We start from the raw sequence: 26033 nt of genomic DNA, 5'->3' as shown, positions 1-26033 counted from the left end.
TGATACCGTTTGTTCCACGGCGGCTATGAAGATGAACTTCGGTAAGACAGCCTATGTGCACTACCTCTGTTCAAAAGATTTTAATATCCATTACTCCCTCACCTTCCACCCAAGAAACCCTGTACGTAAAGATAAGATGAGCTCAAAATCCACATAGAAATGAGTGGAAACATTAAAAGGGGAACACAAATGTAAGATACTGGTTGGATACTGGAGAGAGGCACACAAGCTTATTTCAGAGAGAAGGCACTGGAACCCAGGCAGCTTGCTTTGGATTCTCTCTCCTGGAACAGACATCCTCTGCCTCACCATGAAAACATATCCCAGCTAGATTCCCAAGAGCAGAGGTGGTCGCCCAAGTGACCGCTCATTCACCTGACTTAGGCCTATTCCATTTTCTGCACAAAGCTACTTTAAACACATACGCTCAGCAGCTCCCAGTATAAAACAGAGCATCCATCGATCTCTACCTCTGAAGGTTGGGGACAGTCCTTCCCAGGCACTCTTCAGCTTTAGGGGGGTTGGTTGGTCTCAGGGACAGCTGACAGCCTTATTTAGCCAACCAGCTGCTCTGTGATACACAATGTCCCGAATGCTCAAAGTCTGGTGGATGATTCTTTTGTATCCGTGTAAGCAGCAGTTAGAGAAGGATCCATGAGTCCCTTTGGTAGCCTCAGGGTGTCAAGGCTGCCATTCAAATCATTACCACCACAATTATTAACCATTGTTTGAGAGAGAGATCTGCCAGGCAATTGTTTGGTGGAGTTTTTTAATCATTAAAAACAATCAAATTTCACTGGAACAATCCCTGCCTCAAGTCACACCAACACATTTATTAAACCCCTTCTGTTTGCCCAGTTCAACAGGAAGTCTTGAAGGCAGGAATACTGAAAACACTCTCTAATTTCAAAGAATTGATAATATTGTGCGCAAGAGGTTTACACAAAAAAACTATAGGAAAAAGTTACATAGTATATAATACACTGCTACAGAGTGGAAATTTTGTTTCCTGGATCTTATTACTAAGGGTATGGGGTACAATGGAAGAGACCCCATGGGTGGAGGATTTGAAAAAATAGAACACTGTGATGGGGAATTGCTTTCTTTTCCAGCAGGTAAGAGAAAACCCACCACAAGAGCGGACAGAATATGCACCCCATTAGAGCACCCGCCAGATCCTGGCTTTTTGACGAGACTTCATCATTTAGGATAAATGTTAAAGGTAGTTTTAAAAGGGCTTTTGCTTCCGGATGAGTGATGTGGCTGGCCTCTGTGATTCAGTGAGATATTCAAATGCCTTGTCCATGCCGGGGCTCAGAGCCACCTTTTGAACCCATTTTTCAAGCATGTTAAAGCCAAACAGGGCACAGAGGGCTCACTCGGGGCTCAATGATGTTCACTGCTGGAAGGGATTTTTTTTTTTTTTCTTTTGGGTCAGGAAGATTGGCCTTGAGCTAACATCTGTGCCAATCTTCCTCTATTTTCTATGTGGGATGCTGCCACAGCATGGCTTCATGAGTGTCAGTAAGTCCGTGCCCAGGATCCGAACCCTCCAGCCCCAGCCCGGGCCACCCAAGCCGAGAGCGTGAAATTAACTGCTACGCCACTGGGCGGCCCCTGGAAGGGATGTCTTGGATGTGTCGCCAATGTTTGCGACCATGCCCGATCGTCCCTGGGGTTTCAGCCCTAACCACACCGCCAGTGTTTACCACAGGTGGAACTTGTTTGTTTAACCCTGTCCAAAGGATGAAAACACCGAAGCCCAAGGCGAGAGAGAGATTGAACCGCAGCGGAAACCAGAGCAGATGGGCCGTTGACCCGAGCGGCGCGCGGGCGTCCCTGCGGACCGGGACAGAGGGCGCCCGGCCGCGATGCCCTCGCCGACCCGGGAGGGGCGCAGACGCCGGCCGGGGGCCGGGGAGGAGCGCGGTCTGGGCTCTGGCGGGCGGGTGGGCGGCGCCCGGGGCTCCCGAGGCGGGAGAGCAGGGAGGGCGAGCGCAGGGGGCCGTGGGCCGGGCGGCGCCGGAGCCAGGAGGTCCCGGGGGAGCGTGGGAACAGACGCTCCGCCTGCGGGGGAGGGGCCGAGGGCGTGACCGGGGAGCCCGGCGCGCGCCACGGGCGAAAGGGGGACTCGAGCCCGCCGCGTCCACAGCCGCGCCGGCGGGCGGGGGCGAGGCGAGTGCGCGTGCGCGGCCCGCGAGCGCGGGGGAGGGGGCGCGGAGCGGCGGGAGCGCGCGTGCGCGCGGCCGGGCAGCCTGGGCGGCGGGCGCTGTCGTTGACAGCCGCGGCGGCCGGTGCTGCTTGTGGCGGCGGCGGCGGCGGCGGCTGCTCCAGACACCGGCGGCGGCGGCGGCGACGGCGACCCCGCGGCGGCGCGGAGATGTGGCCCCTGGTGCTGCTGCTGCTGCTGGGCTCGGCGTGCTGCGGTGAGTGGCCCCTGCTCCCGGCTCTGCGCCCTGGGCTCCCCGCCCCCGCGGGTGTGTGGGCTGCGCCCCGCTGGCCCCGCGGCGCCTGGAGCGGGTGGCGGGGCGCGGACCCGGGAGGGCCCCGCGGTCAGTCGGGCGCCCCCTTCCTCCCCTTCCCTCCTCTTCCTCGTCCCCTTGCGTGAGAGCGGGGCTCATCTCCTTCCCCCGCTGTCCACCTCCGGATGCACACCCCGAGGAAGACTCCAAACCGTGCACCTTCCGCAACAATTCAGTGTAGACAGAGAGGGCGCGATGGGAGGCGAGGGGCTGACAGCTGTTAGGATCCCTCCTTTTTCGCACCCCTCTCCCTCCTCAGTGCTTAACCGCTGTCGGCGATGAAGGAGGGAGAGTGGGAGGGCCCGGCCTCTTGAGATGGAAGTGCGTATTTTGGCGAAGTCTGCAAGACGGGGTTTCTCCTATTTGCCCTCCTACATGAACGGAGGAGTTAAGGGGACATAAAGGACCCTATTAAGTAAGTTTCATTTCCAACCCAGCATTTAATCAGAAGAATCTTCTGGCCATCTTTTTTTTCTAAACCTAGAAATAAGCTTCCTTATTCTTACCCACTTTTTTTCTCGCTACCCCCACGCCCCATCAACCACTTTGATATAGTCCAAATTTCACGTTCACATTTTCCCACTTTATTTGGGGGAACCGTTTTAAAAGTAATCCGGATTTCTGTTGAAGTATAAAGACAGTACCCTCTAGTCCAGATTTGCGTCAGAGTAGCGTTTAGCGTCTTTTGACGCCAAGGGCGTCTTGGCCCCCCAGCTTTTGGAATCCATTTCTCTTTTTTAAAACGTGTGCTTCGTCTGTAAAAATTGAGGAAGGAATAGGAGTTTCCGTGGCTCTGCAGTGCCTGTCACCCTTCACATCTGTGGAGCCTTTTGTGAACTTTTGGTAAGATTCAGAATTGTTTGAGTAACAGTAGCAAGCGATTGTTACGTTGAATTCTAGAAGGTGAAATTTATTTACATTTTAAACTGGTTGCTAGCCTCGCTGTGCCTTCATAGAGGCTTGTGACTTCAAGCTTTTTCCAAGATGCCCTTAAGTCCCTGCTTCTCACTTTCCCTGCTCTCTGAAACATCCTGGGGTGTTGGAGCTGTTAATTTCAATATCTCTATTATCTAAAGGGTTGCTATTGATAAGGTAGTGTTTCGTGTCATCGTCATTAATGGCTTGTTGCCATTACTATCAATATAGCTAAAATAATACTGCTTTCAGAAATCTGTTGTATAATCAGACAGCCTTCATTTTGAACCAGATTATAAATTTGTAGTAAAATATCTCTTATTCGGATGGTTAGTGTCAAAGCTAGTCTGAAGAGTAAAAAAGTGTAAATCATGTACTGTTTTAAAAATAAGGGTCCTGTTTTCAAGTAGATTAGAAAGAATTGCTGGAATGGTACTTTTGGGACTAGGAATTCTGGTAGGCCTCCTTTAGTAATAGTTAAGATTACATATAATTAACACTCATTTACATACAATTTTTAATGTGCTGAAGTCCCTACAGAGTCATAGAATTCAGACTTTATGGTATTTTATTATACTTGGTTAATAATAACCTAAAAAAAAGAGAATAGACGCATTATGCATTTGAGTTCTGAGTGTTGAATATAAAACATCAAGTGAGTTTGTCATAAGATATAATGGACTTTTTGTGTGTTTTTAATGTGTAGTTTTAGAAGGACATGTATAAACAGATGTTCATAGCCTCAGAACACAAATAGTCGTAAACCAGGGTATTTGGGAGACTGATTTTGGGATCTAGAATGAGAAAGGTAGTCATGGACTTGTATGTGTGCACCGGTTAGACTTTGCTTTCAGTTTCAGTTACAAACGGCTGATAATCAAGGTAGCCAGTTTCCTGTAAGCTACCACCATTTCAGTTGGCCTTTGTGGTAAAAGGAGTTATCTAAAATGCCTTTCCTCTAATTACAGGGAAACTGCAACCCCCATCCCCCTACCCCCATCCCCCGTGTATCGGTTTACAAGATGCGGAATGAATTACTGTGCTCCTTTCCTCCCTCCCCCTCTATGTCCAATTATAATTGTTTCAAAGCACATCAGCAGTTTCTGTAGTATTCACTAACTGGAAATAAAACCTCACTCAATGATAGTGATATGAACTTTTTCAGTGGTTGAATGATTTTTCTTTGTTCAAAGTGAGTTTTTGAAATCAAGGGTAAACATGATTAAATTAAAAAACATTTTTATTGTCTTAAGTCTAGTAGTAATTTGGCTTGCTTGGATGAAAATGTTTTCTTTTCTCCTAAAGAATATATCCCTTTTAAACACAAGTTGCCATTTTAGGAAAGTAAATGCCTGTTTAGAAATACTTATTTATGGGGCCGCCCCAGCAGTCTAGAGACGGCGTGGTAAAGCATTACACTAAATGCTGCCATTAGGACACTTGCTCATGCTGTCATCTGTATTTTGGCAGATGTTTTATCTTTGCCACTGAGTTGTTAATGGAGATTTGAAAGGCCAGGTTCTAAAGATGAAAAATAGGTGTTTTTCCCCAAATTGATAAATATTCTAAATCCAAAATAATCACTCGTATTATTAAAACTAAGTTGGCATTCCTTATTGTTAACTCAACGATAGCTACTATAGGCATTGTTTTTAACATATCAGTGTTCTTTTTTTGTGACATAATTTTCATGTAACAATTTTGCCCATCTTTTAGGTTTTTGCTCTCATAGCTTTTTATACAAGATAAAAATTTCTGTATTTTTCTATCTTGTGTCTCAGCCTAAGAGAATGTGCTCTTGGTTTGTCATAAAGCTACTTTCACTTTGTGTACTGGTGCAGGCATTTCTTCTATGGTAAAAAAAAAAAAAAAAAACAAACAAAAACCCGAAAACCCAAGAATAATAGTATAGGTTCAGTTTTGCTAAACTCATTGTAGTAGTCAGAGCACCCAGGAAATTTGATTCTGATATACCCAGATTAAAACAAGGACCTGGATTTCCCCTCTTTGTGGTTAGGTGGAGTTAAAACAGGAATCAAAAGCTACACCCTTCTCTGAATAATTCATTCCATATCCATGGAGCAGTTGTGGAAGACTCAGAATCTGCTCAACCCCAGGGTTTGAGATTTAGATTAGGAGAATAAGTGTGTGTATTTGAATACATGTCACACTTAAGGGTCAAAAGGCAAGGCAAGAGATCTGGCAAGTGCAGGGTCCGTCAAAATTGCTTTTTCTGTTTCAAGCCAGTATGAGCCCAGAGCTATGCTCTAAGCACTTTGCAAGACCCCCTTGCACATACAAATTTCAGACTGTATGCTTCTTAATAACTTAAGATGTAGTTTATAGACAGTAGGGATTTTTCGTCTTTATCCCTCGGTGGTCCTTAATATATTTTAAGTGCTTGGTAAGGCCATAATTGGGTGTTACTGACTTTAAACTGCCCCCTGTAATTCTAGGTGGACCACTTCCATTCTTATAAGGCCACTTTTAAATCTAGTGAGGGGATTACTTTGAGTCAAACTCAGCAACTTGTGAACACACCCCTCTGTACCTCAGAACGTATCTGGTCTCTATTGAGGAGAGATCTGACTAAATACTCGTTTTTGTCCCTAATTCCAAGCCGATTCAGTTTGAAACTCTGGTTCCTACGAGGGGCTAGATCAGATGGCAAAAACTGGTAGGATTCACTTCTGGCAGGTATCTTTACTCCATTTCCCTTAGTGACTGCTGGGGCTTCTCTCCCCATTCCTGAACATCCATTCCAAGCAGATAATTAAATTCCTACTCTACTGTGAAAAATAGTGATGTGTGGTGTGGATTCTCTCAACTTGCCTCCTACCATTACTAAACTTATCTATAATATCTTAAGCAACCTTCCTCTCATGCTCCTCCTTCACCTAGTTTCAGAAGGATAACTATTCACCTTTCCAAGGAAAGGACCACTTGTCTACAGCTCGATCACTTCCACCATTTTGGAGATCTGCCCAGTTAGCTTAATTCTTCAGTCTTGTATCTTGGATTTTTTTCCCTCTCATTTGGCTCCTTCACCTTAGCCTGCAGATGTGCTCAAGTTTTACCCCATATTAAAAAGAAACAAACAAGAAGAACCAAAAAACCTTGCCCTTGTCCCTGCCTCCACACTCCTTCCATTCTTGCCTTCTCCCTCTGCTTTCTTACACTGCTGCATTTATTGAAGAGAATCACTGAGTCTTCTTTCTCCCTTTCACTTCCCAAGTACCATCACTTGTGGGACTGCTGATTCTACTAGTCTATTGACGTTGCTGCAGATAAAGAAGCTAATGATGTAATTTTCAATCTAGAGGCTGTTTGTCCTCATTCCACTTACCATCTATTTTGTCCATATTAAGAGCCTTCCTTGGTGTCTGCGGTGGTGTTCTTTGCTGCCTCACCTACTTCTCTCACTTCTTTTTCTGGCTTCTTTGGTTTATTCCTCTTTAACTGTTTGATCCGTAAATATTGGTGTTCCCCAACATTTTACTCTCTGGTACCTGCTGTGTGTGCTTTGCAAGAACTCTCTGAGCAATCTTGTTTATGCTCATGATTTCAGCGACCAGCTATCTTCTTGGTGATTCCCAAGTCTTTGTAGCTCCAATCTTTCTTCTTAAATCCAGATCCATATATCCTAGAATCTACTGGATATCTCCATTTTATTGGATCACATGTACTTTAATACTCAGCCTATTAAATATTGAAGGAATATTCTCCCCTAAATCTCTTTTCTCTGTAGTTAATCCACGATGTAACTGGTTACACATACTGCTTTAACTGATAATTTTAATGTTTCTCCCTTACCTCCACATCTGACTTATGTTGATTTTACTTCTTTGTTTTTCACTGTAATGTTTTGGCCTTCTCTCTTCTTTGCCTAGAAAGCCCTTCCTTTCCATAACATCCCTGCTCATTCTTCAAGACCCAGTTTAAACATCACTCTCTTGGAAGATCATTCTTAGACACATTCCTGTAGTTTTTAAGGAACTCCTCCATCCAACCTGCAACTGACATCATTGAGAGTTTCCATTAAATTATGTAGCTTCATGATTCCATTAGCTGGTCTATGGACATGAGAAGCAGTGGAAGATTCTCTTGAAATATAGAAGAAGAGTGAATCCTCTCCGATATGACTTTTAGCTTTTTCTTTCTTGGGATTCATACTTTAAATTTTTTGCATTTATAAGGAATGTATTGAGTCCTGGTTGGTGGACCCTGAGTCAGGTCCATAGGATACCAAATGAAGATATTATCCTTGCTTTTCTACCTTTTGAGCCTAATGGAGAGAGATCAGTTAAGTAAAATAGTAATTACAAGATTCAATAGGAAGTACAGCAACAACACTGGAAGGGGGCGTGATGGGAGCAATAAGGAGCAGGTGAGTACCATTGAGGAGAGGTAGAGAAGGGTACAGAATTGAGCATCTCAGCTGTGCTTTAGCAGAAAGAGCCAAAGTCAGCAAACTATAGCTGCCCTGTATTCAGCATTGCTATGTGTGTGAAAGGCACTGCACTAAGAGCTTCATGGTCTTTCCTTATTAAATCTTAACAAAATCTCTATGAGGTCTATACTATCACTACTCACATTTTATAGATGAGGAAACTGATGTTCAGAGGTTGAGTAACTTGTCTAAGGTTGTATCTCTAGGAAGTGCTGTCTCGAGCCAAAGTCTGACTCCAAAATGTGTGCTGTTACCTCTGCACCCAGTGAAGGGTATGAGTCTCTTTAGGCTAGGGGAGCAGCATATGCAAAGGCATGGAGATGAGAGTGCACGTGCATATTCATGGATTGCAGCAAGGTCATTATGATTGGAGCTTAGTTTGGAAATGAAGGAGTACAGGAGGCGGAGCTGGACAGGATCTTGAAGGACCTAGTTTGTGTTCCATGCTGATGCACTTAGAATTTAGCCTAAAAGGGGGAGAGGGTGTTGTTACAGTATATTAGGCAAAAGAGTGCACATTTGCATTTAGAGCAGCTATTTTGGGAACTGTGGAAAATACACTGGGGCTGAGATAGGGAAACGTTGAGGTTGGAGGCAGGGAGCTGGTTAGGAGGGTATGGCTATAGTTCAAGGGAGAATTGATGAATGTCTAGTTCATTCATACAACAGACATTGGATTTAGGAACTATTAAATAGGTTAAGCCTACCAAGAATTCTCCGTGGCTAAGGAGAAGGGGGAATCCAGCATGATTCCTAGGTCCAGGTCTGGTTGACTGGTAAATAATAGAGAACGCTTTAGGTAGCTGAGGTTTTGGGAGGAGGGTAGGGAGTAGGTAAATAAGATTTTGGATCTGTTGACTGTGAAGTAACAGTGGTACATCCAAGTGCAAATACACAGCAGACAGGTGGTTTTCCAAGGTCTGCAGTTAAGGAGAAAGGTGGGGCCTGGTTAAATAAAATGTGTGTAGGTAGTTAAAACCACGGAGTAGGGAGAAGCCTGGGTGGAAGGGCAGTGCTGGATAGGAAGGCCTTAGGAACACTAATCTTTATTGTGAGTCAAGGAATAGATTTCAATAAAGGAAAGAGAGCTGAGATGGGGTGGACAAAGCAGTAGGATGAAGTTCAGAATCAAGAGACATCACAGAGGCCAAGGGACAAGAGCAAGAAAGGAGCTGCCCACTGGCTCGAGGACTGTAGAGAAGTCAACACAGAAAGCGAACCGTGCACGTATGAGTTTTCACAAGGGATTGCTGGTGACTTTGGCAAGAGCTGTTGTAGTGAAAAAAGGAGAGGTGGGGAGGTGGAGGTCGGGTGGCAGAGATTTAAGAGGTGAATAGGAGGTGAAGAAATGCATTTAGATTATTATTTTAGGATGCTAGGGAAGAGAGAGGTGAGTATGAGGGATTAAGAAGTTGGCTAGTATTCAAGCATTTTTTTAAAATGTAAAAGAAAATTAAAAACGTGTAAATGGAATAGAGGGCTATAGGAGGCTGGTAATCAACTAGAGAAAGGCCTTGAGGAGATGGACGGTTGTGGAGGCAGAAATGGAAACGAGTTCTTAGGTGAAGGGGTTCGTTTCTGAAGAGGAGGCTGTGGGGGGAAAAGAGGTGTAGAGAGTTGGGGTTGCAGGTAAAATAAATGTATAGGTGGGACTGTTGGAAGCTTCTGGCTTCTCATCTGAAGGAGTCACTTTGCATTAATAAATGGACAGAGGGCTCCTTTGGAGAGTACAGGGTTTGGTCTTGCAAAAGGAGAGTGATTTAAGAATTGTTACAAAGGAGAGAAATTTTACGTGGAACATGTAAGAAAGATGAAAGATCCAAGGCCCAGATGGGTGAGGACTGTGACGATCTTCTTTTGTCCCTGTAGTAGCAACACAGACTTTCTTAGAAGTCTGTGAGATGGATTGCTCTCCTGCCCATCCGTAGCACTTTGCTCACACAGGAAGGATGGCGCTTATGACCTTGGGTTATACAAAGTACATAACGTTCCCCCAAGACAGAATTAAAAGCTTCTAAAAGATAATTCCTGCATTTTTTTCATCGTTGTATCCCCACATCCTATCACACTGGTTCAGTTAGATAATTCTCAATAAATGCTTGTTGCATTTTTAAATTTCTGAGCTGGACTTGTATTCTGTGACTATAATGCATTGAGCCTTCTTTGCAACATAGTAGCTGTTTTCAGGACTGTGATATGAGATGGTTTGGGTTGGTAGTCCGTATTCACAGAGGTTGTAAGGTCCAATATTTTTGGTATTTGTTATAAAATAATTTTCTCTTTTTGTTTGTTAATTTATCTGTAACTCTGGAATCACTGATGGTTATATTTATCTGTTTCTATCTGATTTAGACTCCTATAGGCATATCTTGATTATTCAGACTTTCCTCATTCATGTTAATTATCTGTGTTCCTTTATTTACTCTCTATATTTTAAATCTTTCCTTCACTTTGCTGTTTCATCAGAAGGCAGTAGGCAAAAGAGAGAAAATGCAAATCAGATAATTTTACTAAATCGTTCTTTAATAAATGTTTATAGAGGATGAAGTTGTAGTTAATAGCTGGTGGAGTGACATTTTTGGACTACCCTTATTTATTAATTATTAGTGCAAGGGTTATTCAAGTTATGGTTTATCCAGGTCAATTTTACTTTGGATTTTATTGACAGCATTTATTCTACTTAAATTGCTTCAGCTATAAATTTTTTTATTACAACAATTATTGCAGTACAATTAGTGCTTTCTGTATTCTTTAGAAAAAATTCCTTCTCTAAATGTAAGTTATGAAATTGTAGTGTTTGCCGACCATTTCTTACTTACCTAGAGCCTTCTAAAAAAGTTCGCGAAAATAACTGAACTCTTCACTTATATTTCTTTTATTAAAGGATAATTTTTAGAAGATACAATTTTGACTCAAATATAAAATGAACATGTGTCAAAGATTTTATTTCATACATTAATTAATGAGCAAACCAGGAAGATGGTGAAACCGTCTTGGTTTTAAAAGAAAATTGGAAGAACAGACACCTTTATAGGCAACCAGAAATGCTGAAATGGTTTTGCTAATAGATGCAAAATTGGTCAATGTCCTGGGGGCAGTAAAATGTAATTTTTTGAAATCCTCTCTTCCACTAGGTGGAAATCAATTGCAGAACAAAGCTTATTTGTATCTCTATGGACACGAATCATTTGCATTATCATCAGTTTTCTACAACTTACAAAATTGTGAAAGAGCACAGTCAAACACAGCGAAAGGCACAAGGCCCTGTAGAATCAGATATTCCCAAAGGATCTGTCAGACAATGCCCAGCATGCCACTGAAACGACACCTGGTAATCTTTTTGTCCATTTCATCATCACTCACCATAGTTTCTGACACTTTCCTTCCTTTCTAATTCTAACATCATAGCCACTTTCTTCTCTCCTTGTTGTACACTATAGTCTTCTTCTCAGTGCTTCTTTCTCGGGGGAAATAGTTCACGATGTGCAGGTTTTGAAGAATGCAGTTGGAAATCCAGGTTTGCCTGGAGCTTTCTAATATTGGAGTGGCTAGAAATGTAGAGAACTGGGAAGACATAAGCTGTGGATGCCCCCAAGGTGGGTTCAGACTGAAAATTACCGGAAATATAGCAATAGACCTGCCAGTCAGAGAAGGTCCCGATCATTACATGAAAATGCCACACTGCCTAGTTTTTGTAGTATCATCCTCCATATTTATAGCACAGGGGACCTTGCCAATGTACTTTCTCCTTTGGTGCTCACCACAATTCTGTGAGGTAGCCCACTGTTTGTTTTTGACCTCTTCCTTACAGCAAGGAAACCAAGGCTTAGAAAAGTTAAGTGACTTGCTTAAGGTCGCATACTGAAAAGTGACAGAGATGGGATTTGTACTCAGGCTTTCTGAACGTTGTTCAGTTCATATTCCACTCTGCATCCTAGCATTCAATTCAGTGGGCATTTATGGAAGAATACTAGTGTTCCTAGAATAATAACATCCTATGCCCCTGCTTTTTATTCCCAGTTTATATGGAAAGAAAAAAGCTTAAGGATGAACTATTAAAGTTGATATTTTATTTATATTTGTTAATGATTGGCTTTTTGAGAGAAAAGCCAACTACTTAGAGAAAAGAATATGGAAGACAACTACAGTTTCTCCACATTCTTGCGTGTTTCAGATGAAAGAGGAATCGTTGCCTTTGCTTTCCCTTTCTCTCTCTTATAAGGTAACGACTGGTAGTTTATTCTATTGAGAAGAGTTGACAGAATATATCCCACTCATTAGCAGTATCTGCTCTTGGTTTCAACTAGCTTTTTAGCTTTATTTTGAGCGGCTTATGATTTCTAGAAGGAGGAGTACCTGTAATATACATTTGGAAATTTTTATTTGTGGTTTCAATGAAATATAGGGGTGGGAAAATGCCTTTCAATTGTGTATAATCCTTTATAATACTTGCATACACATGTCTGTTGCTGTCTGTATTTTGCAATGAGGAAATAGCCACAGAGAATTTTTTCTCCTTAGCATTCTAAGACTAGTGGAAAGATGTGATATGATTTATCCAATTTACTTTTTATATTAAAGTACAGTAGAGTCTGCCACTTTTTTGAGAAGTGCAACATAAGGATAGAGATAAACTTCATATCAGTTTTGCAAGTTGTATTTGGAGGAAGTGTATAGAAGTTGAGACTGAATATAATATTTGGTTAGATTTTCTGCTCAAAATTTTCCCATGGTAAGGGCAGTATTTTTCTACATATATCCGTAGGCAGTAAAGATTACTTCAAAGCTTCCAAAGTCAGACACTACACCTGCATGTTCCAACATGGTTGCTGAATTTATTTCCAAGACACATGGTAATGTATACTTTGTATTACTCAGAAGTAATAAGGAAAATTTATAGTGTTGCCTACCAGCTATGCATAGTGATATTAAAATAATTTGTTTCCTTTTTTTTATCTTGCCCATCTTCTCTACAGCTGCACTGCTTTCTTGAGTGAACAACTGAAGCATTATTCTTTATCTTAAGGGTTTGTAACATACCTATGATCTTACAAAATTCTACAACAAAATGAATTTTCTTTATTTTTCTTTTCCAGGTTCAGCTCAGCTAATATTTAACGTTATCAAGTCTGTAGAATACACCGTTTGCAATAAAACTGTCATCATCCCATGCTTCGTTACTAATGTGAAGGCGACAAACATTAGTGATATGTTTGTAAAGTGGAAATTTAAAGGAAAAGACATTTTCATCTATGATGGACAAAATCAAAATCAAATGTCCCCTTCCAGCGAAGGCTTTAAGAGCACAGAAATCACACCCTCAGAGTTACTAAAGGGCGTTGCATCTCTGAAGATGGATAAGAGTGATGCCCGTGTAGGAAACTACACCTGTGAAGTAACAGAATTAAGCAGAGAAGGCGAAACCATCATAGAACTAAAATATCGTGTCGGTAAGACTTCTGTAACAGCTTTTCTTTTATTTTTCCTGCAGCAACCTGATCCTATTAGAAAGGGGGTAAAATGGGACTAGGAACTCCTTTGAATCAAAAAGCAGGCTATTAATAATAAAGGTTGATGTAATGTTTAGCAGCTTTAAGATCATGAGTTTTATCTTACTTGCTCTTCTACTTTTCACAGTGAAACTCCTTTTCTGTTTGCTCATTTGCATACTGTGTAGTTCTCAGACTTTTGGTCTGAGGACTGTTTTACTGGGGTGAGCGGTCCTGGGGTCATCTACTCTGCCCTTCTCTTTGCTGCCATCAAAAGTACTTTCTTTCACGTGATTAATTTTCTGGCTTCTTTCCAATTATTGTCTTTTTTTTTTTTTTTAACCTTACACTTTGATCAAGGGTTGACAAATCCCAACTATGCTCCCTCTGGAAAGAATGGATTAGAAGGAGAATCAGGAGGTTAAAAATCACTTATCCTGGTTGATTCCTTGAGGTTTCCTGTGCTTAGTCTTGCTTTACTGTTCTTTTCTTTGGCCAAGATGTGGGAGAGCTAGGGATCTGATTTGATTTGTTTGAATTCACCTTGGCTATAGCACCGTGATTCTGCACTTTCCTCACAAACTTGGCTTGATGAGTTGTATAAAGTAGTAAAGTTAGCTCAAGTCAACAGTGTGTTTTCTTTTCTCTTCCTTGCTGTGCCAGTCGATGTCTTCAACCACATATAAGTGCATTCTGACTCTCTATTTTGAAAGCCCAGTTTAGAATCACTAGACATATTACTGATCTCAAGATTAGACCATACCTTGAGAATCTCTGCTTCAGATGAGACTAGAACAGTTCAGTTGGATCAACTATTTGCCTTCTACTCTTCTAGTGTTTACTGCTTTAAGATGTCTGTTACCAGATTGGGAATGGGGTGTTTAGTTTGATGGAGTATCTTGACATTGCTCAGAATTAGGACTCAGGAGATCTGCGTTCTTTCCCTATTCTGCAACTTAACTATTTACTTATATGATCTTGAGAAGTTGCTTCACTGAGTCCAAGTTGCCTCATCTCTAAAATGGCATGAAAATAGATCCCTGCTTTTATGTTTGCTATAGTCTAACGAGCATCAAATGAGATCCCTCATGTACAAGTTCTTTGTAAACCAAAGTGTTTTGCAAACATTAGTTGTGTTCCTGGGATGTTTGCTTTATGAAATGAGACATCTGTTCTTGAAGCTGGCCCGCAGTGTTGTGAGAGGGATTTTAGCACACTGAGGAGGGGGCAGGAGATGGCTTAGACAAGGCTAGCAGAGTTTGGAAGGCTTTTCAGCTCAGAAATCTCTCTTCCATTGTAACTATTATTTATTTGATGTTAATGTGGGCTTAAGGAGCTTTTTTTAATGTATGCCTTTCAGCGCTGGTCTGATCATTCAGTCATATGCCCTGTGACTGACTGGGACTGGATGATCTAATATCCAGTTGAAATTTTCCTGATAAAATGTACAGTTTCTGGGAAGAGAAAAACAAGACCTGGGGGAGCAGTCATTTTGGAATGTAGTAGAGATCACCGAAGGGTAAACTGGTAAGCTCAAGATACAAGACTTGAGAAGCCAGAAGACGGAATGAAGGTGATTGGGAAAGGAACACCAGTACCAGAGGTGAAGGCAGAGTTTCTAATTTTATGGGCGGTAGTTTTACCATTCTTTGTTTTCAAGGTACCCTATAAAATATGAGCTGTGCTTACTTTTGGGGCCGTTAAAATGAGAAGGAATTGTTTTGTTGTAAAGAACGTAGAAGATTCTACCAGAGGTCCTAGACATTAGGCTTCACACGTATTTTTTTGGAATAATTATAGATCACAGGAAGTTGCAAAGATAGAACAGAGAGGTACAATGTACTCTTCATCCAGTTTCCCCCGTGGTTACATCTTATGAAGTATAGTAAAATGTCAAAGCCAGCAGGTTTACAGTGGTACAGTGTGAGTATATTTCTGTCATTTTATCACGTGTATATTTCTGTAACTACCACTGCAATCAGGATATAGAACTATTCCATTAATACAAAGATCTTGCCCCTCTGTAACCCCTTTATGGTCATAGCCCTACTATCCCTAACCTGGCAAGCACTAATTCGTCCTCCATATCTGTAATTTTGTCATTTCAACCCTGATATATAAATGGAATCCTCCATCCAAGTTGTGTGCATCAATAGTTCGTTCTCTCCTTTGTTCTTTTGGCTGAGTAGTAGTCCATGCATCGATATCTCACAGCTTGTTTAAGCGTTCACCTGTTGTAGGACATTTTGGTTGTTTCCAGTTTTTGGCTATTACAAGTGAAGCTGCCGTGAACAACCACATACAGGTTTTTATGTGGACATAGTCTTCATTTCTCTGAATAAATGCCCAGAAGGTCCATTACTGGGTTGTATGTAAGTATATGCTTAGTTTTTAAGGAAACTGCCAAACTGTTTTCCAGAGTGGTGGTTCCATTTTACACTCCCATCGGCAACATACGGGTGATCTAGCTTCCTCATGTCCTTGCCAGCATCTGGCGTTGTCACTATTTTGCATCCATTTTTTGACTGAACAAAAAAAGGAAAACCTCCTTTGCACAAAAAGGTTAATTGGGGCAGGACTCTTCTTGTGGAATGCAAATTTATTGTGATAATGATACTTACCCATCATGTGGACTTTGGGGATTTAGGTAATAGAAACCATTTCTACTATGTTGTGCTTTTTTGCAAATGCAGACATAAATGAGGAATAGAAATTGCTTAATAGAGAATTCCACTCAGTAGAAAGGGGAGTAATGGTGGCCATTCTTTGTGCCCTTTTTTGGAGCACTCAGACTGAATATGTGGAAATATTGTCTATGAGATAGCGTGGTGCCTGTGGATAGCACAGTACATGGAAGGAGCACAGGACTTGAATGTAGAAAGCTTTCTCTGGGCTTCACCATTTTCTAGTTTAAGAAACCTTGGGTAAGAAAATCAACCTATCTGGGCCTCAGTTTTTTCTCTGTAAACTGGGGATGCCATCTCCATCACAGGATTGTTTGAGATGTAAATAAGTTAATATCGTTCTTACTTAAACAAAGATTTATTGAGTGCCTACTGTATGCCGGGCATTGTGGATTCAGTGATGACTGAGACATGAACCCTGCTTTCAAGGAAGTGATGGCAGTACAAATGAGAAGAGTAAAATAACCTAACGTCTATTTGAGCACATGTCGGATACATTAAGTTCGTGTATCCTGTGATCTTTTCGAGAACGCTAGGAGATAGACACAGGTCTTACCATTTAACAGATGAGGAGCAAGAGAGATTTAGGGTACTTGTTCAAGGTCAGAATCATAGCCAGGATTTTAACCTAGATCCGTCTGTCTTCAAAACCCAGTATTTTTGCCATCATACTATATACGGTTTCTATGAAAACACCTTGTAAACAACCAAATACCAAATGTAAATAATAGTTATAAAATTTGTTATTAATATCTATCTTTATATTATTAATGATGCAAAAACTTAGAAGCTTACCATTTTACATTTCCCTATTAGGATTTTGTTTAAAAAGGTCAGTTCAAGTTCAGCAGAATTGCTATTTTCTGTCATTATCAGCATGATATACATTACGTTCATAATGTTGACGTGAAGGATTGCAAGATTCCTATATCAGTTTTCCAGTGCTGTGTAACAAATAACCACAAATGTAGCTGCTAAAACAACACCCAGGGGCCGGCTCCATGGCCAAGTGGTTAAGTTCGCATGCTCCGCTGCGGTGGCCCAGGGTTCGGATCCTGGGCGTGGACATGGTACTGCTCGTCAGGCCACGTTGAGGTGGCGTCCCACATCCCACAGCTAGAAGGACGTGCAACTAAGATATACAACTGTCTACAGGGAGGTTTGGGGAGATAAAAGCAGAAAAAAAACAAACAACCAACCAACACCCATTTATTCACTCTCAGTTTTGTAGGTCTCAGTTCTGGTCAGTGTGACTGGATTCTCCACTCAAAGTCTTAGAAGGCTAAAATCAAGGCGTCGGCCAGGCTGCGTTCTCATGTGGAGTTCAGGGTCCTGTTCCCAGCTCACATGATTGTGGCAGAATGCAATTCCTGGTGATGGTAGGACTGAGGTCCCTGTTTCTCTGCTGGATGTCTGCTAGGGCTTCTCTCAGCTCCTAGAGGTTGCCCCCATTCCTTGCCGCACAGTCTCTTCCATAGTTAAAGCCAGCAAAGAAGATTCTTCCTCTTGTTGAATCCCTCTCACGTGTTGAATTTCTTTTGTCAGGAAGAACCTGGATTCTCCTAAGGATTCACTTGATTAGGTCAGCCCTCTCTCTCCCAAGGACAGTCACCCTTTGTTAAAGTCAACTGATTGGCGATCTTGGTTACATCAGCATAATCCCTTTTGCCATATTACTCAACGTAATCATAGGAATGAAATCTGTCATATTCACAGTCCCACCCCTCCTTCAAGGAGAGGGGATTATAAAAGGCTGACTGCAGGGGTCAGGGATTTGCTGGGGGGAACCTTTGAATTCTGAGTTTGATTAAATAACTGAGGGCTGTAGCCTACCCAAGTCAATACATCAAAAAAGCCGTCACTATCCTGAAACATCATATAAAAATTTGGCTTGAATTTTAGTGTTGTAAATTTTATTGTGATCTTCTTTTGTTAGAAACTGGTGTTCTCTGTGTTTGTGAAGGTTTACCATGTATGTGTTTGAAGGAGGGGCACACAATTAATTGGAGTGACCTCTTCACTTTTTTGGCTTATCCCATTTTGCACACAGTGATAAAAGAAATTAAGTCCCTGTCTTTTGTAATACTTAGACTTGGGAGCAAAATTTACACACTCATCTGTAGACCACACCCTCTTAATATCATTTCTTTGCCTTTCCACCAATGAGAAGTTCATCTTCCTAGGAACCACTCTACCTGACCAGGAATTGGGGGAGAGTAATGTTGGCAGAGTTGTCAGCCATAGCTTGAGTGGAATAAGATTATGGATGCCCTTGGGTTATCTTTCTTAATCCTGAGGTGGAAAAATATTTGATGATGTTCTTACTCCATTTTAGGCTTATTTTCTTAGTGCCGTAGAAATTGAGAGTTGACAGATACCTTAGAGAAGTATCTTGTCCCCCTCTCCCCTTGGGGAACAAGAGTTGAGGTCATCTGACAGTACTACCATAGCAAATCAATAGCTTCACGGGCATATAGTGGTTTTGTATAAAGCATTGTTTTTTCCCCAGCGTCTCATTGTTCTTGAATGTCCAATTCATTGATCCTCAAACTCTTCCCACCGTAACAAGTTAGAAGTAACATATTCGTGTCAGTGGAAGGAGGTAAATTACAGCAGGGATCTGCGGCAGTGATTTTAAACTGAGAGAATCATGGACCTCCCACCCCCACCCACCCAGACACTTACCATGGAGAACATATTCAAATCTTGGGGTGGGAGCTGAGAGGGGAGAGCGTGTGCAGTTAGAGTAAACCGCCAGGTGATTCTGATAATCTCCAGTTCAGAATCACTTAGACATAAAATTTTTTGTTCTATAATCCCACCCTCTTTCTGTCATTGAACTATCTCTTAAACTTATTATTTATGCATAGAAGCTTGGAGTCATCTGGTAGTCATCTAGCCTGTCTCACCAACTAATTCATGAATTATTTCTATCACACCCCGGGTAGTTGGTCATTCCAACTTTTTACCTAAAACACTTGACCTGATGAGACTCTTACTTCCTTAAGGATCTTGGTCTATTGTCAGGCAGTGCCAGTTCTTCCATCAGTCAAGCTAAAACTTGCATCCCCAAAATTTCTCACTCACTGGGAAGGCTGTTGTATTTCTCTCCCCGAGTTTATTCTTCTCTAAGGTAAAAATCCCCAGTTCTTTCAGCCGTTGCTCATGGTTTCAGGATCCCCATTCTAATCACCTTCCTTTGGAACGGTTCTGTGTTATGTCTCTAAATATGATGAGTAAAACTGAACTCAGGACTGCATTTGTGGGCCGCTTCCACGGCCCACTACCACCCAGTTCCTGCAGTGACTTTCTGATAGGTCCTGCTTCTCTATAATCCATGCTCCACATGGCTGCCAAAGAAGATTTTCAGTGAGTCAGATCATTTGTCTTCCCTGTTTGAGGCTTTCCAATCACTTGTTGCTCTTACAATAAAATCCAAACTCTCTTAACAAGCTCTTAAGACCCAATGTGATCTTGCCCCAGCACACTCTTCCCATCTCATCTTGTCTCACTAAATTCTAGCCACAGTGGCTATCATTTGGTAGCTTGAGCTTGCTGTTCCTTTGGCATCTCTTCTTCCCTGTCTTCACATGACAGGCTTCTTCCCATCCAAGGCTCAGATCTAGCTCCTCTCCCCGGAGGCCTTTCTTTAGTACCCACAAGAGTCTGTTCTTCAGTCCTCCCCCTCCTCAAGCTCATGGCCCCACGTGCCTTGTTTACAGCTGGATGTCAAATACCTAGAAAAGTACACTACCCATGGTGAGCTTTCAATAAATGTTTGAGTAATAAGCAAAAAATGAGTGGTCAGACCAGGGTCACATGCACTTCTTATTTTCACTAGTAGATTTCCGTTAATAAGTCCTAAGATTGTTGAAGATTGTTCTATTGTGTAGGGAGGGAGGCCAATGAAACATTTCATTGTCAGCTCATCTTGAATATGAGATCAGATGCTGACTGTGTTTTGAAGTAGAACCCACAGGATTTGCTGTCAGACCAGATATGGAGTGTGAGAGAAACCAAGCAGTCAAGGATGACTCCAAGGTTTTTGGCCTGAGCAACTGGAGAAATGGAGTCACCACTACGGAAATGGAGAAAGTCAAGAGGAGAGGTGGGGGAATTGGGGAAGGGGTATCAGTTTGGGACATGAAAATTTAAGATACTTAAGATCCTTAATTCACTGTGCCTCAGTTTCCACAGTGTAAGGAAGGGTTACTAATTCCTCATATAATAATTGTGAGGGTTTGAGGAGTTAATGTACACTACTCAAAACAAAATAGTAGAGAGAGTGGGTAGAGAAAAATATAAGTTGATTGAGAATAGTCATTAGATCACAGAGCTTTTACCAAATCCTTTGGACATTAGATATGAAAACTTAAGTCTAATTCACAAAGGTTTTTCCTGGTAGGATTTTAGACTGAATTGAAATGGGTTTTCTTTGGTACAGGAAGATGCTCGGTAATTCAGTTGGAAATTAAAGTATAGATTCAGAGTATCTGAAGACATCTCTGTCTTGGTAAAGATCTACAAACATGGGAGCATCAAAAACAAAAAAACCCATCTTCATTCACTCACTAAACTCTCTCATGGCTGTTGGAACCATCAAGAGCAAACCTACTGGGTCTACTATGTATAGGGCAGAACGCTAGGTTCTGGAAAGCTACTGTCTCTAAGATAGAATTTATAATGTTGTTATATTCTGAGGATTAGCATGAACATTTTTACCTGAGTTTAATGTTATAAGCTTAACACAAGAAAGGCATGGCTAGCATTATGGTGTGAAAGCCCACAAGGTTCCTCAAGCGCTCATAGGAGAGGCAGAGCCCTGGAGGGTTTGAAAGGGTTGATCTCAGAGGAACACCAGTGCTTGCTACAGGCAGTATGCAGAAGTGTTCTTCCCATGGAAAGTCCCCCATGTTCAGGCACCGTTTGAAATGCTTGCATTTACTTCGCTTTATTGTTAGAGAAGGAATTTCATAGATAAAATTATGGTCTTTAGAGTTGATAAGATGCAATTAAACTTAATTTTTTTAAAGTTCTCAACAAATCTCACTTGATGTCTTAATATCACAGTTTCTTTTTTTTCCTGCTTTTTCTCCCCAAATCCCCCCAGCACATAGTTGTATATTTTATTTTATTCTTTTGAGAAGATTAGCCCTGAGCTAACATCTGCTGCCACTCCTCTTCTTTTTGCTGAGGAAGACTGGCCCTGAGCTAACATCTGTGCCCATCTTCCTCTACTTTCTACGTGGGATGCCTACCACAGCATGGCTTGCCAAGCGGTGCCATGTTCGCACCTGGGATCTGAACCGGCGAGCCCGGGCCGCCTAAGTGGAACATTCGAACTTAACTGCTGTGCCACTGGGCTGGCCCCTAGTTGTATATTTTAGTTGTGTGTGCCTCTGGCTGTGGCATGTGGGATGCCACCTCAGCATGGCCTGATGAGCGATGCCATGTCCACGCCCAGGATCTGAACCAGTGAAACCGTGGGCCGCTGAAGCGGAGCTCGCAAACTTAACCACTTGGCCACAGGGCCGGCCCCTTGCAGTTTCTTTATATAGAATGTGTGGCTTTATTTTCACTGTCTAGGTAACGTGGCCCACTTAATAGAGCTTCTTTAATACCGAAAGCCCCTCTCTTACTTTGCATGTAAACAGTCGTTTGAAGCCTGATTATTCATGAGTATGTCTTCTGTTCCAGAGTAAGTTTGGGAAAAGATAGGGCTCGCACTGGTCTTGGTCTTAGTCACAGTAAGGCGAGGAGGGTACCCAGTTGTACACCTTCCTTACTTTCCTCCTCTGAGTCAGTCTTTACAGGAAGAATTCAAGGTAAATTCTTGGCGCGTTACACATACAGGTATTCACCGGAGGCGCACATTTCGATCGTTGTGGTTAATGTTTACGGGGTGCTCGCTAAGTGCCACGCCTTGTTTTAAGCAGCCCTTTACATGAATTGACTTTGTTAACGGTCACAGCAGGCCTTCACAGTGTGAGTACTGTGTTGCACAGTGTAACCGTTGTGGACTCCGAAGAACAGAGAGGTGTTAAGACTTTGTCCAGGGTCATAAAGATAGTAGATTAGAGTTGAGTTTGAACCCAGGCGGCGTGGCTGCAGAGCCTGGTTCGGCTCCTGTGCTGTGTCACCGCCTGTAAATCCTAGGTTAGGGACAAGGGGGTGAGAAACACGCAAATAACTGGTTTCTTGTGTTGTAAGTGAAGTTTGTTATGTAGTAAATTATATGTGTAACTTGTTATGTATTTAAGGCCACAACTTTAATTGATTATCTTCATTTTCCATCTACACAATAAGATATGTTGTTGACCATTCGCTGGCAGGACTTAAAGTGATTGTGGTAAATAGTAATTGTGATTTTTGTTTTCTTTCTTCCCAGTTTCGTGGTTTTCTCCAAAGGAAAATATCCTCATTGTTATTTTCCCAATTTTGGCTATACTTCTGTCCTGGGGACAGTTTGGTATCGTGAGTAAGTATTTATTTCTATTTTTCGTTTATGTTTTACTGATGAAATTGTTATTTCTGGGTGGCACTATTGGTGAAATTTTTTATTTAACTAAGTTGTATTATCAGTAAGTGTGATAATGTGATAAATAAGAATATGCATACTCTGCTTGAAGTGTATATTGTCCCCCATAATTTGCTACGGTTCACTTTTAATTCCAAAGAGGTTTTTTTTTTAACTTAAGATTGAATAGTGGGAATCCTGATAATAACAGTACCTTAAACTCGTGCTGATTTTGATGTTTCCAGAGCATTTGCACACATCATTCTCTTTGGTAAAGAGATGATCACAGCCTACATGAGTGTTAAGGTTGGAGGTTGTACTTTTGAGTATTAAGACTTTCCTCTCTTTAGTTTCCTAGTGTGAACTTCTCTGTATACAGGTGTTTGTTCTTGGAAAAGGCCAGTTGGAACCATGTTTTGCCATCCTCACTGTACGACTGTGCTGCTCTAGGCAGTGGGTACGGGAGAGTTGTGTTTTTTGGTCGTGTTTCGCTGTGATAATCGTGTGACCAAACTTCCTGGGACAAATCTTAATGCCGTATCAGATTTAGTATCAACAACATAGAATGATGGCTGCTAGGTAAAAGGTCACATGCGTTCTGGTTAATGTTTATGCTCAACCGTATTTCCATACCAGTTTGGTAGAGGAAATTTACTAAGTTAGTGAAGTTCTGAGGTGACAGTCTAAACTTTTAAACTTTCAGAATGTAAGATTTACTCCTTGTCTTTCTGTAGCACACTGAAATAGTCAGCCATTGAAGGCCAGTAAATGTTTACACAAGGCAAGGAGTAAATACTGCTGATTTCGTTTTATTTATTTCATTTTGCAACCTTTAAAAAAGTGAAAGCTAGTAGAATGTTGTAGTGGATTAGCCTATTGTATATTTCCTGAATTTTACTCAGAAGTTTAAGCCCTGTGTACCTAAAGCGATGGATAAAAATGGAAGGGAGATGACTGGTTATATATTTTGAGGGTTCTTCTCATTGTTTGGCACTTTGGAAATGCTTTGTGATTTCAGAGCTGTTCTCAACTCTTGTGTAAAAGGCAAGACAGGGCTAACAGTGACAACTGTCAAGGCGTTTCACAATTCTCACTTTCAAAACAGTGTCTAGAATTCTTGTAAGCTTTTCACATCACCAGAAGACTAGTCTAGCATCAAGACCTGGTCAGTCTTTCCTGATGTTAGGGGAAGCTTTTAACCCTATTGGCAGACCCAGGCTTTCAGGCCCGCCTCAAATGATTTAGGTAGGTCGTAGCATGTTTTTAAGAACATGAAATTATTTCACAGTAGTGTGAGTTGTTTCCAGTTGGATTGATTGCAGTTTGCTGATCATGGCATCATCATCAGTGACATTGACATTATTTTTAGTAAACTGAACCAGGAGTGAGTCTGTTCACCATCAGCCATGTTTTTGCAAAGTAAACTTTACAGGTTTTTTTCCAAATAAGACATATCACTTTATTTTATTTTATTATTATTATTTTTTTTTTTTTGAGGAAGATCAGCCCTGAGCTAACTGCTGCCAATCCTCCTCTTTTTTCCTGAAGAAGACTGGCCCTGAGCTAACATGTGTGCCCATCTTCTTCTGCTTTATATGTGGGACGCCTACCACAGCGTGGTGTGCCAAGCGGGGCCATGTCCGCACCCGGGATCCGAACTGGCGAACCCTGGGCTGCCAAGAAGTGGAACGTGCGAACTTAACCGCTGCGCCACTGGGCCGACCCCTACATATCACTTTAGAATATCTTATATAATATAGGAACTTATAGAGAAAAAACAAAAACCATCTAGAGTCCCACAACCTAAGAATAAACTATTGGTATATTCTAGTGAAATTCCTGCTTCCCTTTCTTTCTTTTTCTATGTATCTTTGTTATCTTTCTTAAAAAAAGAAAAACCGTAAATGGACTCATATAGCTTATATCCTTGTACATCCCGATTTCCCCCCAGAAATCTTTCTACAGCTACCTGTGCTGTACTGTCACAGACACACTATAATTTACTTACCTCTCATCTTGATGCTTGTTAGGGATGTTTCCAAGTTTTTTTGATACTATCAGAGTAACTCTGCTAAAGATAAGTAAGACTGGAAATGGCAGAGGTATTTTAAGGCTCTTGATTCAAACTGCCAAAATGTTTTCCGTTACAATGTATCCATTCCTCCTCCACAGAGGGGAGTACCTGCCTTTCCCCTCGCAATCCTGAGCACGTTAGAATTCTAAAATCCTTGCTAATTTGATGGGTGAAAAAACAGCTTGTTTTAATTTTCATTTTTGTGTTAGTGAGGTTGAATGTTCTTTTTTATATTTAATCTTCTGGTCACATTTTAAGGAGTGTGGTTATGAACCTAAAAAAATATTTGGGTGGCAATTTTTTATTTAGGCTCCTCTTAGGACGAGTAAGTGTGGGGTGTGGGGGCCTGGGGGGGGGAGGTGCCTGTGTATTTGATTCCCCCAGTCTGGATTCATATTTAAAGGTGTTTGTGACAATGGTATCTACACATTTGTAGGGCTCTTCTGTGTATGACAGACACTGCGCAAAGACTGCATCTGCAATCACCTTGACTTCTCTCCGGAAGTCAGTGGGGCAGGTGCTACTGTTATCATGCCCATTGTATGGATCAGGAATGGAGGCACAGAGAGTTTTCCCACGATCACCCAACTGTTTCCTGGTAGGACTGGGATTGCAACCAGTGGTACTGACAGCTACACCACGCTGCCTGCCTGTCTTGAATTTGCTTTAAGAATTTTTTTCCGTGAAGGGTGAACCTATATCGGGGTACACACCCTGAGTAGATGAAACTGTTATTAGCAGAGCAGAATGTGGACCTGCTTTGTTTATTTATTGAGCAAGTGTCTGTTGACAGTGCCTACTGATTGCTGGGCGCTGGGCTCTATGCTCGAGAGGTGGAGATGAAGTGCGTGCTGCCCCTGGCTTTGTAGCACTGACATTTCGTTGAGACGTGGAAGTCTCATATTCTGCGCCTTCTGTCACATCTTTGGGATGGACATGGGTCTAAATCTACTTTTCTTATGGCACCCTTGGTGAGAGGCCTCCTGTTTATGGCCTGGGGATTCCACCAGCCAGGAGAGCCCCTTTGTGTCCCATTTGCTGCTTGGTTGTGTTCTTTACAGTGAGATGTCTTCCGGGCCCTAAAGTGGTAATAGTAACGCAGGCCCGTGACTTTCAGTTTCTAGTTCTCCTTAATGTTTTCTGATTACCGTTTATGGTCTGTACTTGACCACAGGGTGTTTTTCTCTTGGTTTTTCTAGCTCTGCATGTCAGTCTTTTGGTCATCTGAGGTAAAATCAGGACTTTCCATAGCCGAAACATTCAGTAAAGATAGCAGATTACGCCTTTACTCTGAGGAGAAAGAGCTTCTTTGTACCAGAATTGTATCTTCCCTGTCTCTCAGGACGCCGTTGGTCCTCCTAAGGAAGAAGACTGAGAAGACT

At 41.9% G+C, this 26033-nt stretch overlaps 1 protein-coding gene across 7 annotated transcripts in view; it reads left to right on the top strand.

Moving 5' to 3' along the window:
- The first annotated feature begins 1437 nt into the window (after positions 1 to 1437).
- The window catches only part of CD47 (CD47 molecule), a 48202-nt gene continuing 23606 nt past the window's right edge, over positions 1438 to 26033 (top strand). For 2 of the 7 annotated variants that reach the window (XM_044771664.2, XM_044771663.2), the window contains exons 1-3: positions 2217 to 2426; positions 12984 to 13337; positions 22449 to 22538. In XM_044771664.2, the coding sequence (XP_044627599.1) occupies positions 2381 to 2426; positions 12984 to 13337; positions 22449 to 22538 (490 nt within the window). In that variant the 5' untranslated portion in view covers positions 2217 to 2380. Of the gene's footprint in view, positions 2427 to 11021; positions 11219 to 12652; positions 12743 to 12983; positions 13338 to 22448; positions 22539 to 26033 lie in introns of those variants that run through there. The other 5 variants (XM_070508713.1, XM_070508714.1, XR_011503156.1 and 2 more) reach the window with 5 other exon arrangements.

The sequence above is a fragment of the Equus asinus genome, chromosome 5 (assembly GCF_041296235.1).
Source record: "Equus asinus isolate D_3611 breed Donkey chromosome 5, EquAss-T2T_v2, whole genome shotgun sequence".
Classification (NCBI taxonomy): domain Eukaryota; kingdom Metazoa; phylum Chordata; class Mammalia; order Perissodactyla; family Equidae; genus Equus; species Equus asinus.
Note: the sequence above shows the minus strand (reverse complement) of the source record. Positions and strands in the feature narration are given on the sequence as shown.